This window comes from Hypanus sabinus, chromosome 22 (assembly GCF_030144855.1).
Source record: "Hypanus sabinus isolate sHypSab1 chromosome 22, sHypSab1.hap1, whole genome shotgun sequence".
In the NCBI taxonomy this organism is placed as follows: Eukaryota; Metazoa; Chordata; class Chondrichthyes; order Myliobatiformes; family Dasyatidae; genus Hypanus; species Hypanus sabinus.
In genome coordinates this window covers 23,053,592-23,068,802 of record NC_082727.1, presented here as the reverse complement: position 1 = coordinate 23,068,802, position 15,211 = coordinate 23,053,592, and the positions used below count along the sequence as shown (strand labels likewise).

General features: G+C 42.9%; 1 protein-coding gene across 2 annotated transcripts in view; it reads left to right on the top strand.

The window, feature by feature from the left end:
- LOC132379435 (hexokinase HKDC1-like) overlaps positions 1-15,211 on the top strand; it is a 139,577-nt gene that overhangs the window by 56,123 nt on the left and 68,243 nt on the right. The window contains exon 13 of one of the 2 annotated variants that reach the window (XM_059947295.1): positions 4,294-4,598. In XM_059947295.1, the coding sequence (XP_059803278.1) occupies positions 4,294-4,598 (305 nt within the window). The remainder of the gene's footprint in view (positions 1-4,293; positions 4,599-15,211) is intronic. The other variant, XM_059947296.1, reaches the window with a different exon arrangement.

Below are 15,211 nucleotides of genomic sequence, written 5' to 3'. Positions count from 1 at the left end.
ATCTGCAGGCTTCAGTTCGGTGTCTTTGAAGTGCTGTTCAAACTCATTTTCTGGAATGACTGAAACAGCCAACCCAATGTCCACTTCCATTTTAATTAATTTGCTGTTCCCTTCTGGTGTAAGCCACGTTACTTGTCTCCTGTTAGTTTTCACCTTGTAAATCTCAAGGCTACTCAGTCCGGTGCCAGTCTCATCATTATCAGATTTTAAATCAACATCATGCAGAGTAGTGCTCTTTTTGAAACTACAGCTTGGCTTTTTCTCTTCCCTGTCTGACATGCTGTTTGTATGTGTCCTACTTAATTACATTTTCCATAAATTTAGCCTTTCAACCTGCATTGGTCTGGTGCATGTGAGCCCAGCCACAATGGTAACACAATTTTGTTTTGGTCAGGTAGGTTTCTGTTTAGATATTGTCATTTTGTTCATGCTCACTTTCATTCCTGACTGCAATTCAATTGCTTCTCTGACTTTTGTTTCCATTGATATAGAGATCTCAACTGCTCTTGTAAATGTAAATTGTGCTTCAGTTAGGTGCCATTTTTGAATGCTTTCTTCGAAGGTTCCACAAACTAAATGAACACTCAGTGCATTATTAAGCTCATCATTGACCTGACAATGCTCAGACAATTTCTTCAATGCAGCTGCATAAGCTGAACTGGACTCCCCTTCCTTCTGATTCCGCTTGTGAAACCTAAAGTGTTGTGCAATCAACAATGGCTTCAGTTCTAAATCTTCCTGCTTTCATTGCTAAGGTTCTTTCATGATATCAGCAAAGCTCATTTCAACTGTCTTTGTTGGAGCAGTCAATTTTCTAAGCAAACTATGCTTTTCCACTTATACTCAGGAACACTGGCACTTGTTTTGCATTGGCTATTTCATTTGCTTCAAATTACACTCAATTCGTTCAGTATACATCATCCAGTTATCTGTTGTGCAATTGAATGTGTCTATCTTTCTGATGTAGCCAGCCATTTCTGCTTTATTTATTTCTTTATTATTATTATTATCAATCAGTACTCACTGTTTATGAACCAGTGAATTTCGTCCTTTCTCTGCTTTTTTAAAAAAAACTCAACCATCTCTCCCCTTGAAAAGAAAAAAAATGTGCTGTGCTTCAACAAGTAGGTGATCATCTGGGATTCATTTTTAAAACTGCTTCATCATCACTGTTATGTTTTGTAACTCCAGAAACTAATCAAAAGAAAAACACGGGAGCCACGAGATGTGTGTCTACTTAGTTTTACTTTTTCTTTAGTGAGGCATCCACATATGACATGATGGCATAATGATGTATGCCATTCACATACTTTTTACATTTAACCCATATTGAATTATGTAAACAAACAATTGTTACAAAACCCTGTAACTGGGTCACTTACCAGCAAAGATAGAGAGGTCCGTTGAAGTCTGATGGTACTATTTTTAACAGAATTTATTGATAAAGGGGCACAAAAATAAGATCAATGCAAACATACAGATAATATACGTCGTCAATACTAAATCTAAAAGCGTGGGTATAATAATAATCAATAAGAAATAGCTCTATCATTGTCTAGGGGATAATGTATTGTCCAATGGAAATATAAAAGTCACTGTTAGTTCGTTCAAGCTGCAGCGTTTTGGGTTTGAGAGAGAGAGACGGGTTAAACTTGCCCAGTTCTTTTATGATGCCAATCCTTCGAGTTGTGGGGAGTTGGTTTTCCTGTTGTTAGCTAAAAGCTGTTTTTCCGTGGTTAAAAGCCACCGGTTCCGGGCAAATGGAACCGAATGCACGTGGCCTCCCAATGGCTTCCGCTATTACGGGATCGCTAGCGTTTCTTCTGGTGCGTCTGAGGGGCTGTTCCCACAGACCCTCTTTTATCCTGACTCACAGGGTCGGAGATGTCAATCAGGTTGGGGGTGATGCAATCCCTCTCTCAACCAGCCCACTTTGCCTGAGGGTTTCCACGTAGCACAGTATTGCAATCCACAAGTTCGTCTTCAAGAGACAATGGCCGTGTCCCATAGCTTTATATCGCCGGGGGAACGAGACATTCCGCACGTCTCTCTCGTTTCCTGGGTCTCCTGGCCCAAATCAATAGTGATCTTGCGATTCTCACAAAGGAGGGGACTGCAGGTATAACACAATGGTTAATTAAAGAGTATATTTACAATGTTACTCAAACATTACTGAAGTATAAAATACACCGCAGCTATAGGTGTCCTCTCTCCAGGGCATAGGTCCATATGCAGCTGGCACTGTACCTTTCAATAGGTTTCAATGGATACATTTAATTTCAGAGAAATGTATACAATATACACCCTGAAATTCTTTCTCTTCCCAGACATCTATGAAAGCAGAGAAGTGCCCCAAAGAATGAATGGCAGTTATAACATTAGAACCCCAAAGCCCCCGCCCAAACTCCCAGGCACAAGCAGCAGCAAAGCAATGATCCACTCCCTCCCCCACCAGCAAAAAAAAAGTTCGGTGCTCCCCACTGAGCACTCAAGCGTGCAGCAAAGCATCAATGAAAACACAGACTTGCAGTACCCCAAGAATTACTTGTTTGCCCAGTAATCTGACATACCACAGGCTCTCTCTCTCCCTAATAAGGAGAAAAGAGGTGTCCCTGTTTCACAGCGAGAGGGGAGGCATAACAAAACAACTCACTGATTTACAATGTTAAAAGTCCATGCTCTGTGCCCAGAGAGTCGGCATCAGAGAGTCGCACCTCTCCGGACACAACCCCTGGCAGATAACCCGCTGCTCCCAATGTTCTGTGTTCTCCTGCGATGCTTCAGTCAGAGGCACCGATCTAGAATCAGCAAGTCTCCAGAGTCACAAAAATTCGGAACCGTGGAGGCGCATTCATCTTCCAGACCTTGTCCTTGTGATATGAAAAAGCAGCCGGTCATGAGGCCCTGAGAGCGGGTCCTATTCCTGTAATTCTGGGGCATTCTGTACCTGAATGTGGTCTTCTCTCCAAACTGCATTGCTCTTACCCTTAGCAATGAAGGGCACTGTCCAAAGAACTGGGCCAGTTACTGCTTCAGGGCAACTTTCTTCCTCTTCCCCCAACTTCCACCTACCACCCATTGTGTTTCCCGCCTCTGGGTACAGCTTTATCACTTTGTCTCCTGGCTGGGATACTGTTATCTGCACTGTTTAACACTTGGAGAGTTAGAACAGTATCAGGCCTTTCAGCCCAATGAGTCCATGCTGACTGTAGTGCTCACTCTGCTAGTCCCAAAGAAATGAAGAACTAACCTGTCCATCCTCTCCCTATAACTCGGGCCCTCTAATTCCGGCAATGTCTTGGTAAATCTTGTCTGCGCTCTTTCCACTTTAACCATGTCTTTCGGAATCAGAATAAGTTTTAATATCACCAGCATGTGTCGTGAAATTTGTTGCTTTGCTGCAGCAGAACAATGCAATACATAATAAAAGCTATAAATTACAATATGTAGATATCAAAAGTAAGTGAGTCCAAAAAAGAGAGTGAAAATTACTGAGGAAGTGTTCATGGGTTCATTGTCCATTTAGAAATCTGATGGCATAGAGGAAGAAGCTGTTCCTGAAACATTGAGTGTGTGTCTTCAGGCTCCTGTGTCTCCCCCTTGATGGTATGAAGTGGGCATATTCTGGGTGATGGGAGTCCTTTTTGAGGCATGCCTTTTGAAGGTGTGCTGGATGCTTGATGAAGGTGGCTGAGGTTAGAACTTCCTGCAGCTTTTTCAGATCCTGTGATATGGTGTCCAAATCCGTATACAGTACTCCAAGTGAAGCCGCACCACTGACTTATACAACTGTAATATAATGTCACAATCCCTGTTGGATATAATGTTCCAACAGACTTTTTGTTGTGAAAATTTTCATCCAGTGGGAATCCGTTCCTTTTTCCACAATATCCTCCGTGTTGGATTACAATTCCTTCTTCGGCTTATAATTCCCTCCTTGGAGTACCATGTTCTCCCTAATAATACTGTTCTGTTCTTGAGATCCATTTACCTTACTGGAGCACTGCTCCATTGCTGGAGCATCTTTGCTTCCTTGGGGAATGTTTCCCTAGGACTGCCACACTTCTGGTCAAACAACTGCTCTGACACAACCAGTTATACTCTCCTTTTCACCTGTTTGATGTTTTTTTCCCCTAAATGTACACTGTTGAATCTATTTTACTACAATACAGTAAATGTACAGCAAATAGTCGGGATTTAGGATTACATGGATGATATTCTGTCAAGCGTAGCTTGGTTTTGCTGAATTATTGGACACACTTTAGGAATTAACATTGTGATGTTCTGCAATAGGTACCCAAAAAACTTGCACCGACTGGTTCGACAGCTGGCTCCTGGATGTGACGTGCGTTTCCTTCTGGTTGATACAGGCACGGGGAAAGGAGCTGCAATGGTGACTGCAGTAGCCTACAGGCTCGTGAATCAACGTAAATACCAGGACAAGACGTTGGCACCGCTGCAGCTCAGCCGGGAGCAATTGCTGAAAATTATGCAAATAATGAAGAATGAAATGAAGCTTGGGCTGAAGACAGAGACGCACAGTACTGCCACACTGAAAATGCTGCCCACCTTCATTCAGAAGTTCCCTGATGGGACAGGTGAGTTACTGGTTTTCCCTTTATAACAAACTCCATTTTTAACACCCAGGACCACCAGAAGTATCTTCAAAAATGCTCTAGCTACAATATGCACTAGCTGAATATTGGAAGCTTGATGCTTCAGACAGGCCAAAGGTTTAGTCAAAGCTCTGTAGCCCTTTTGTGGTAAAGGTTTGTATTTAAAAATTTCCAGATGTTCTCCACCATTATTGCACACAATATTGCATGCATAGGCCAAGACTAAAGCATTTTCAACCCTCCTTACCCAGTAGATTGAGTCATAAAGTCATGTAGATGGAAACAGGCCATTCACCCACCGTGTTCATGTCGACCAGTGGACACCCATCTGTGTTAATCCCACCTTCCAGCACTTTGCTGAGGTGATTCAAGTGCTTGTATAGACACTTCTTGCATGTTGTCAGTGACTCTGGTTTCAGATTTATTTGTCGTATGTACATTGAGACAGTCAGTGAAATGCATCATTTGCGTTAACAATTGAAGGAAATGCTGGGGCAGTCCACAAGCGTTGCCATGCATTCTGATGACAGGCCTCCAATCCCAGGACTGCTGCCTCCCGGTCTGCAACCTCCAATCATCGACCCGTACTCACAGACATTGGAACTCTGCTTCTGGACTCCCTGACCCTGGAGCTTTGACCATCAGGCTTCAATCTCTAGTATTGTCTACAGGACTTGCAGGCTTTGAACTCTTGAGCCTCAAACTCTGGGCTTGGGCTTCCATCCAAACCCTGTACTCACCAACCTGGGGTCACAAGTCCTCGTCCGCGGGCCTGCTAACCTCAGTCATTGACCGTGGCGACCATTGGTCATCCTCAGCACCTGCCCACTGAACATCTGTTCATGGGGTTCTCTGAACTTCAACCATGGAGCACTCTGACCCAGGCTCCAACCACTAGGTCCAGCCTCTGACTCTTCATTTACTGCCACTGTCCCCAAACCCAAACTCCATCCTGAACTCCCCCTGCTGTCCACAAAGCCATCTTTTAAAAACAGCCAAGTCTGAGGCTTAACCTTGACAAACATTACAGTTCAGCCACCACTCTCCAGCAGTGGGTTCCAGTTTCTAATTATCTGGGCAATAACTTATCTTCAGATCCCCTTTCATTCTCTTACCCCTTCCCTTAAATCTATGCCTCTCGTTTAATTCACTTTTGATCAGAGGAAAAGATTCCTGCAGCCTATCCTGCATATAAATTGGTAAGTTGATTTGATTTTGGTGCAGTGAAAAACTTTGTTCTGTGTTCCATTTGATCACATCATTGCATTGAGGTAATATGAAGGAAAGCATTAACAATGAAAAGGAGAGTGTTACATTCACAGAAAACATGCCATGTAGGCGGACAATGAGGTAGATGGCCTTTGTCACCACGATGTTCTGAAGTTTGAACAGAGAAGTGCTATTATTTTACTGAATTGTGACATAGAAAATAGGTGCAGGAGTCGGCCATTTGGCCCTTCGACTGATGTAACAACTGATGATACTTTGAAGTTAGTAAAATAGCAATTGTCCTTTAGTTGATATGTGTCCCTCAGTTTCGCATCCTTCTGTTACACTCTTACTTTGTCTGAAGTAAGTGAAATGGTTCCAATAACTTGGAATGCAGAGAGTACGCTGTGCCTTTCTTGCTTAAGCTGTCTGCATTCTATCTGCTATCTATCCTTACCCGGACATTGTGTCAAGCCTTGCCTTGCCACAACTTCCACAAAGCGTCCATCTTATCACACAAGGGGCCAATTCAGGAGATAAAAGCTGTCATCAAGCCTGATGGTTTGTGTTTTTGGGCTTTTGTAATTTCTGCCTATTGGAAGGGAGGGGGAGAGAAATATCTGAGTGTGTTGTCATTCCAAGCTGTGATACATCCAGATAGGATGCTTCCTATGGTGCATCAATAAAAATAATTGTAACTGTCAAATAGACCATGTTGAATTTCTTTTATGATGAATAGTCACCTTCCAGGGTCTAAGAGTTTATTGTTAACCACAGCTTTCTAGCTGTGTGGCATGACCTTTCCAAAGGGTCAGAATCATTGGTGATAAAGTTAAACTTCTAACAAATATTTTTTACTCAGCGTTTTGTTGTAATCAAGTACCAGTCTTCAGTTCTTAATACATATTGCAAGCAGTACTCAGTCTGAAGTTAAAAAATGCGGCTTTGCAAACAACAGTGTTACAGAGTCACCATCACCAGGTGCCGTGCCCAGTCTGAGCTTTGACTGCCATGACCCACACACTCCTGTTTCGGGTCAAGTGGATCAATTCATTGATATTCATTTCCAGTTCTCTGGCTGCTGTCTCCATCATCATTTGTCTTTGCCTTCCTCTTGTTTTCTTCCCTTCGATCTTTCCCATAATTACTATGCATTCTAACTCCTCTTTCCTAATCACATGTCCAATGAAGTTACATTGCCTTTTCATCATCTCATACATTATTTCTCTTTTTGTGCTTGCTCTGTTCATGACATCCTCGTTAGATATTCGTTTTGTCCATGATATTCTTTGCATCCTCCTCAAAAACCACATCTCTGCTGCTTCAATTTGTTTCCTCATGTTACTAGATATTGTCCAACATTCTGAGCCATATAACATAACTGGATAAATGTAACATTTCAATATTCTAAAGGGGGTTGTCATGCCTAGTTGGTCAGTATACTCTTCATTCTTGTAAAGGTGTCTTTTGCCATCCCTATTCTTCTTTTGATGTTGATGTTGTACCTGCCATCTGATGTCACCCAGCTTCCTAAGTACCTGCTGCTAATACACAGCTGGTGGAGGTGGGGTGGGGGCTACTGGCTGCTGAGGGAAGTGGCTTGCAAAGTGAAACAACCATGAGATTTCTTGTCTGCATTAGCCAAATGCAAGACAATACGGTTATGTCACTTAGCACATTAAATATGATCACAAATTAGAATATTTGTGTACTCGGAGTCAGCTCTCAGCATTAATTGTGGGTGTGGGAATCTCAGTCACCGTAAGCTTTTAGACCATCTGTGTGAATTACTTTGTCCCAGCAAAGGTATCTGGAAAACATAAGCAGATGATGTCATCTAGAAGAAAATAGTATAAATAATAGAACACGTGGATTGTTAGGAATGGCAATGAGAGTGATAGAAAGACAGGGGAAAGAAACAAGTAGGATTCATTCCTCAACTTCCAGTTTCTGTGACAGGCAACTTGTTCATCTGCAACTCATCGGCATGTTCTTTTTGTTCGTAAGAACTATGTCTGTGTTTGGAAATCCTTTGCAATTTGTAAATCTTGTAATTAAAAAATCAATTATAAAACAAGAATTCTCTGTAGTGTTAAACGTGTTAAAACTATTTGACCAAATTTAAACATGTATCATTAAAAATAAAATAAACTGTGTTTAAACTACTTCATTAGCTGGAAGTATCTCCTCCTTTGTAGGGAGGAGCCACCCACCACTCAAGCAGCGGGTATCGGCAATTAGACCTTGCCACAGAGCCTAGATGTGGAATTAAGCCAGTTCATGAAGAGTGGGTAGATATAGGTATAACCTCCCTGTAGTGGGAGTATCTATAGATATTTATATCAGATAGGGCTTAAAAATCTTCTTTTGAGTTTAGTGCTCTGAAGACAGAAAACCCAATACCATCACACGTTATCCTCCTGAGGAAGCAGAGGTGCTGGTGAGCTTTCTTGGCTGTGTCATAAGACCATAAAACTATATACTCGATTGAACTAGGACAAGCTGTTGGTGATGTTCAGCCCCAGGAATTTGAAGCTGTCAATGCTCTTAAATTCAGCATTGCTAACGTAAACAGAAATGTGTGCACCACCCTCTTTCTGAAGTCAATGACCAGCTCTTTTGTTTTGCTAACACTGATGTTGTTATGACGCCATACCATTAAGCTCTCTACCTCTTTCCTGCACTCCATTATCTGAGGTAAGGCCGTCTACATTGGTGTTATCTGCAAACTTTTGTTAGAGCAGAATCTGGCCACACAATTATGAGCATAAAGTAGGGGTTCAAGGATACAGTGTTGGGAATAATTGTGGCAGAGTTGTTGTTGCCTATCCTTGCTGATTGCAATCTTTTGGTCAGGAAATCCAGTTGCAAAGGGAGGTATTGAGTTCCAGGTCAAGGAGTTTGGAGTTAAGTTTGGTTGGAATTATAGTATTGATGGCAGAGCTGTAGTTCTTTCAGTTAAAAAAAAAACCTCCCCCACACATTTCCTTTGAACTTACCCCCCTCAGCCTAAATGAATGCTCAATAATGGGAAAAAAAGATGCAGGCAGTCTACTGTATCTGTGCTTCTCACACTTTTATAAATTTCTGTCAGATCTTCCTTCAGCCTCTGCCACTCTAGAGAAAACAACTCAAGACTATCCAAGCTCATTTTCAGTAAGGGTCTCTACAATGCCTTCCTTGGCATCCACAAGGTCCGAGGATGCATTTGGTCAGGCCCTAGTGCAGGGGTCAGCAACCTTTACCACTGAAAGAGCCACTTGGACCCGTTTCCCACAGAAAAGAAAACACTGGGAGCCGCAAAACCCGTTTGACATTTAAAATGAAATAACACTGCATACAACGTTTTTTTTTGCCTTTATGCTATGTATAAACAAACTATAATGTGTTGCATTTATGAAATTGATGAACTCCTGCAGAGAAAACGAAATTACATTTCTGCATGCAACAAAAACATTTTGAACTCCGAAAAAAAGACGTTGGGTTGAAAGTTACTTTTAAGTAAAATATTCAATGTCTATTTGAGTCCTTCTTGTATTTATGAAAAACGCCGAACTTAAATTTTCCGCCAGCAGCAAACCAAAAATAACGTCAGCCAGCTGTCATCCTGAAAAATGAAAGGACTATTTCACTGAACTATGAAAAAATATGAATATAAGTAAAATAATAGGCAATTAAAATATTTATCATACTTGGTTAATGGGATTTCTGCTCCTGGACCTCAGCGCACAGCGTCTGCACATCAGGGCTGTATGACGTCACCTTCATCTTTACACAGGATCGCAAGCTGTCATCTGTGAGGTTTTCAATATCACTCCATTTGTGTTTCTGAGCAAGAACGGCCTTCTGACGGGCAACATCTTCAAGGTCTGCTGTCAAGCGTCTAAACTTGGACACCCATATGTCTTTGTCGGCTATGTCGGCCAGTTCCATCTCAAGATCAGGTTGACTCACACCTGCCAATGCAGTCGTATTCAGTAGGGAAGGATCGATGCTTAAGGGAGTGACCGGGAAGGATAATGTGTTTTTTTCCTCTCTGAACTCACAGAAGCGTTTCCCAAACGATGTTTGCATTGCGATGATTGCAGAATGTAAATACTCCGAAATTATCATGTCGTGACCTTGTTTGAACTCTCTCAAATTGGGGAAGTGAGACAAAGTGCCTTTCTGTAAATCTCTGGCAAGCACTGTCAACTTGCGCTCGAATGCCAAAACATCCTCCAACATGTGCAGGGCTGTACGTCCTTTCCCCTGAAGAGCTGTGTTCAGCGTGTTCAGGTGCGCTGTCATGTCTACCATGAAGTGTAGCTTTTCCAGCCACTCTGGCTGTTCCAGCTCAGGAAAGGTGAGCCCTTTGCTGCCCAGGAAAGTTTTCACTTCTTCCAGACACGCGACAAAGCGTTTCAGCACCTTCCGTCTGGACAGCCAGCGATAAAAACACGTTGTAGCGGTGTCAGTAAACTGCAGTCAAAGATAGCTTTATTCGAACTAAACAGCCTTGCTTTTAAGCCTCCCTCAACCCAGCCCCCATGGACGCAGATGCTGCAAAAGACGCGTACTCACAAACCCCCGTAGGCTATCTCCCTTAGCCGGAATGCCGGCTAATTGTGAGCCGTTTCGGATGTGGCAGGAAATGTACAAGATCACCATAATTACATTTCAAAAGCTAACAAACTAACATAAAATACATTTTAATTAAATACTGACCAATTATTTCCCAAAGCCACAGGGAGCCGCAGCACAGAGGTGAAAGAGCCACAAATGGCTCGGGAGCCGCAGGTTGCCGACCCCCGCCCTAGTGATTTATCCAATGTAGTGCCCTTTAAAGCTGTCACTCTTTCCTTTTTGTTTATTCAAATATGATCACAAACTCATTTGCCACAATTTCCTTGCATTCATGATTTTTTCAACAGTAAAAAACTAAATATCTTTCCTATCTCCCATGATTTCACACATAGATGGCCACACTAATTTTCTCCTTGGCCATGCTTTTAGTTTTAGTATACCTGTAAGATTAGGATTTCTTAACCACACCTTTCAGATTGACCTCATGCCCTCTCTTTGCCCCCCTGATTTCCCTCTTAAGGTACTCCACACTTGTACTCTCTGAGGGATTCACTTGTTCCTGATTGTCTAAACCTAACACATGCCTCCTTTCTCCTGATCAGAGTCTCAATATCTCTCATAAACAAAATTTCTCCAAGCCTACCAGTCTTGCCCTTCACCTTAACAGGAAGATGTTGCCCCTAGACTTCTGATAGTTCACTTTTAAATGTCTCCCAGTCATCACTTCATCTGTAAATAGTCTCACCCAGCTGAACTCTGCCAGATCCCGTGTATTGCCCTCAGGTGCCAGAGTCTTGGTAGCTGCAGCTTTCCCCAGTAGGTCATCCCCCAACCAAGAGCACTATACTTGTTTTTGAGGCTCGCGGCCACAGGGATACACTGTACTGTCTTTCCATTCCCTTTCCCTCTCCCGACAGTCACCCAGCTACCTGCCTCCTGTGAGTTAGGTGTGACTACTTCTTTGTAGCTCTTAACTATTGATGCACCATCAATAACTCTCGGAGACGTGAGGCGAGATAAAGGCTTTTATTGGCTGGAAGAAAGGACAAGCAGCAATCGACCACCACACTGCATCCTGGAGACTGAGGCTGGGGCTCGGGCTCCAATCGCCTTTATACCGGGGTCCGTGGGAGGAGCCACAGGAGCAGTCAGCGTGTCCAGACAGGTATATGTAGTTCACCACAACTATCACCTCCCCATTCTCCCAAATGAGCCACTTAAAGATCAGCTTTATTTGTTAATGTGTATATTGAAACATTCGGCAAAACGTTTAACCATACATTTTTGAAATGTGGGAGGAAACCAGAACGCCAGAGAAAACCCAAATGGTCACAGGGAGAAAGTACTAAATCGTTATAGACAGCACTGGAAATTGAATCCCTATTGGTTGTCACTGATACTGTAACGTGATTGCACTAACCACTACAATACTATTTGCAAGAGCATCTATCATGACGTCTTTTATAGCCTGTGCCAACAGCATTTCCCTCTCCACTCAGGGGGAGAACTGAGCATGGTGGCTGCTTTCCTTCTGCCGATCCTCTTGCATCTGCTGCTGTCTTGTCTCTTTGTCTCCTTGCTGTTCTTCCTCTGGAACTGCCCGCTGCCTTCAGCTTTCTATATTATGTACAATATAGTCCTCACTGATAATAGCTCTTCTCTGCTTGACCTGTATTGCAGAATATCTCCAGGCTACTGCTGCACAAAATCTTGTTTTGAAGATGGTGATTTCATATTTTACCAGATTATCCTCTGTTTGCTTGGTGTTACTGTGCTCCATCCTGGTGTATGTTACACCGATAGACACTGTGATTCATTCCACCTTATGCATCCTACCAAATGTTACACTGGCCGAACTGTGTTCCACCCTACTGAATGTTACATGAAATTCTCAGTGCTTCAAGCTCTTGAACACTAACTGTCCATGTTGATCCTAACAAATAATACATTGATGGGTCTGAGAATCAGCGTCCTTAGGAAAGCATTGACATTACGTTCCATTCATCTGGATGTTACTACGACATATTTTGCTTCACCTCCTAAATATTTCATTGGTTTACCCAGGTCCTTAGAGGATGATCCACAAGCAAGCTGTTTTCTCTATCTTCCTGACACCTCATCCTGTCGAATATTACCATGACGGGCTCATCCTGCCACTGGGCAGGAGCAGGATGAGGAGCCAGCCACCTGCTGGCTTTCCTCCCATTTCTACATCATATTGCTTGGAAATATAATGATGACCCTTCATTGTTCCTGGGTCTCCTATTGTACGGTAGGAGAGCCTGCACCAAAAGGATTGTGGCAATTCAGAATGGTGATTCACAGTGACCTTCTCAAGGACAGCTCAAGGTGTTGGCCTTGCTAGTTATGGTGAGATCTGAAAAGTTATAAATAATTGTCTATCATTCTCTTGCTCATTCTATTGATATCCATTCTAGGAAGGATGTGGAAGCTTTAGAGAGGGTGCAGAGAGATTTACAAGGGTGCTGCCTGGATTAGAGGGCATGTCTTATGAGGATAAGTTGAGCGAGCTAGAATTTCCTTTTTAGAGCGAAGGAGGAAGAGAGGTGCTTGAAAGAGGCGTACACGATAAGAGGCTCCAGCAGGGGTGGTGGTAGAAGAAGATAAACTTGGGGCATTAAGAAACTCATACATAGGCACAAGGATGACAGAAAAATTGAGGGTTTCATAGGAGGGAAAGGCTAGATTGATCTTAGAGTAGGTTAAAAGGCTGACAAAGCATCGTGGGCTGGACACCATGTTGTAGTGCTGTATGTTCTAAGATATGTTGTTCAACCTGCCAATGGTGCAGAGTAGATAGAGTGCTTCATTCCTCTGTGTGATTAGCTGGTGTCTTCTATGCATCATCATCCTGTACTGACTGCCTTGCTTTGTACTCCACTTCTGTGGATGTTACATGGAAGTACCAGTGCGTCTTCCTCCTGAGTATTGTGCTGATAACCAGTGAGTCTGGCACATCAGCAACTCTGAATTGCCAACTGGAGGTTTAAAGGGCAATGGAATTAGCTCACCGGGCAGTACAGTAGCATGGGTGAGTTAGACTGAAGGGGCCGTTTTGGTTCTCTGTGATTCTATAACCTGTAAGTGTTATGTGTTTCAACTGCACCATTTAGTGATACCCACCTATAATGTCACAGTTTCTGCTTGGTATTCCTGAATATTATAGTTTCAGTCTGTGCAGCGATCTCTTAAAACTTACACAGCACACATTATAGGTCCTCTTGAGTATTCCCCAGGCGTGGTTTCTCTGTCCACTCTGCACTATTCTCCTCCTTTCTACACTGACATCGTTCTGTTAGTCCTACTGAATGTTCCACTAATATCCTCAATGCTCGATCTCCCACATATTACACCAACAAGCTTAATGCTCCAATCACGTGTCTCTTACTACATTGCATTTTAGGGCACCACGATAAAGTAGCGGTTAGCACAACACTATTAGAGCTCAGCGTACTGGAGTTTGGAGTTCAGTTCTGGTGCCATCTGTAAAGAGTTTGTATGTCCTCCTCATGAACCTCTGGTGCTCCGGTTTCCTCCCACATTCCAAAGGTGTAATGGTTAGTAGGTGAGTTAGTCTTTGTAAATTGTCCTCTGATTAGAATGGCGGAGCAGCCATTTTGGGGGTGGCCATTGTTAGAGTGGGCATTGATAGAGTGGTCAGACTTCAGCTCAACAGGCTTTGTGAGAGCATGTGGAGGTTAAAGGTGCTGAGTCTTTTAGAGTAATTTGGTTGATTGTAGAGCTTCAGCTTAAGAAGTTAGAGCCAAAGGTAAACAAGTGTCAGCAGAATAGTAGACAGTGGAATGTTCCTCCTGTAAAATGGAGGATTGCAGGGTACTAACAGTCTCCTATCTGCAGAAAGTGTACCCAACTTCAGCTCCTGCCTGACAAGGAACTGGAGTCAGATGTACCCAGGACAACCAGGAAGTTGAAATGATCGTAGATGAGAGTTTTACTGAGGTGATCACACCCAGAGTGCAGGCTTTAGATAGTAGATGGGTGATCACTAGGAGAAGTAAGGGAAGTGAGCAGTTAGTGCAGGGTTTCCCTGTGGCCATTCCCCTCAACTACAAGTATGCCCATTTGGATACTGCTGGAGGTATGACATACCAGGACACGGCAGCAGCAGCCAGGCCAGTGGCACTCTGCCCAGCTCTGAGGCTCAGCAGGGAAGGCTATAGTGATACTGATAGAAAGTTGATAGCTAGGGGGATAGAAAGGAGATCCCGTAGCTACATAAATAATTCCAGGATAGTTGTCTCCCAGATGCTAACATCAAGTTTGTCCCAGAGCGGCTGCAGAATATTCTGAAGAGGGAGGGTGAGCAGCCAGAGGTTGTGGTGCACATTGGTACCAATGACATAGGTAGAAGTGGTGCAGGGAGCAGGGTTTCAGAATTACAGATTATTGGCGTCTCTTCTGGGGAAGCCATGTCTTGTATAAAAAGGAAGGGTTACACCTGAACCCAAAGGGACCAATATTCTTGCAGGCAGGATACCTTCAGATGTTTCAGTTTCCCAGTCACCTTCTCCATTTTAATAGCAACTACACTCACAACTGCCCCTAATACTCTCAAATTTCTGACATACTGCTAGTGACTTCCACAGTAAAGAATGACACAAAAATACTTATTAAGTTTGTTCACTATTTTTTTCTCCCCCATTACTACCTCTCTGAGGTTATTTTTCAGTAGTCTGATATCCACTCTGATCTCTCTTTTGCTCTTTACATCTGTAAAAACATTTGGTATCCTCTTTTATATTATTGGTGTGCTTACCTTCATATTTCACCTTTTCTCT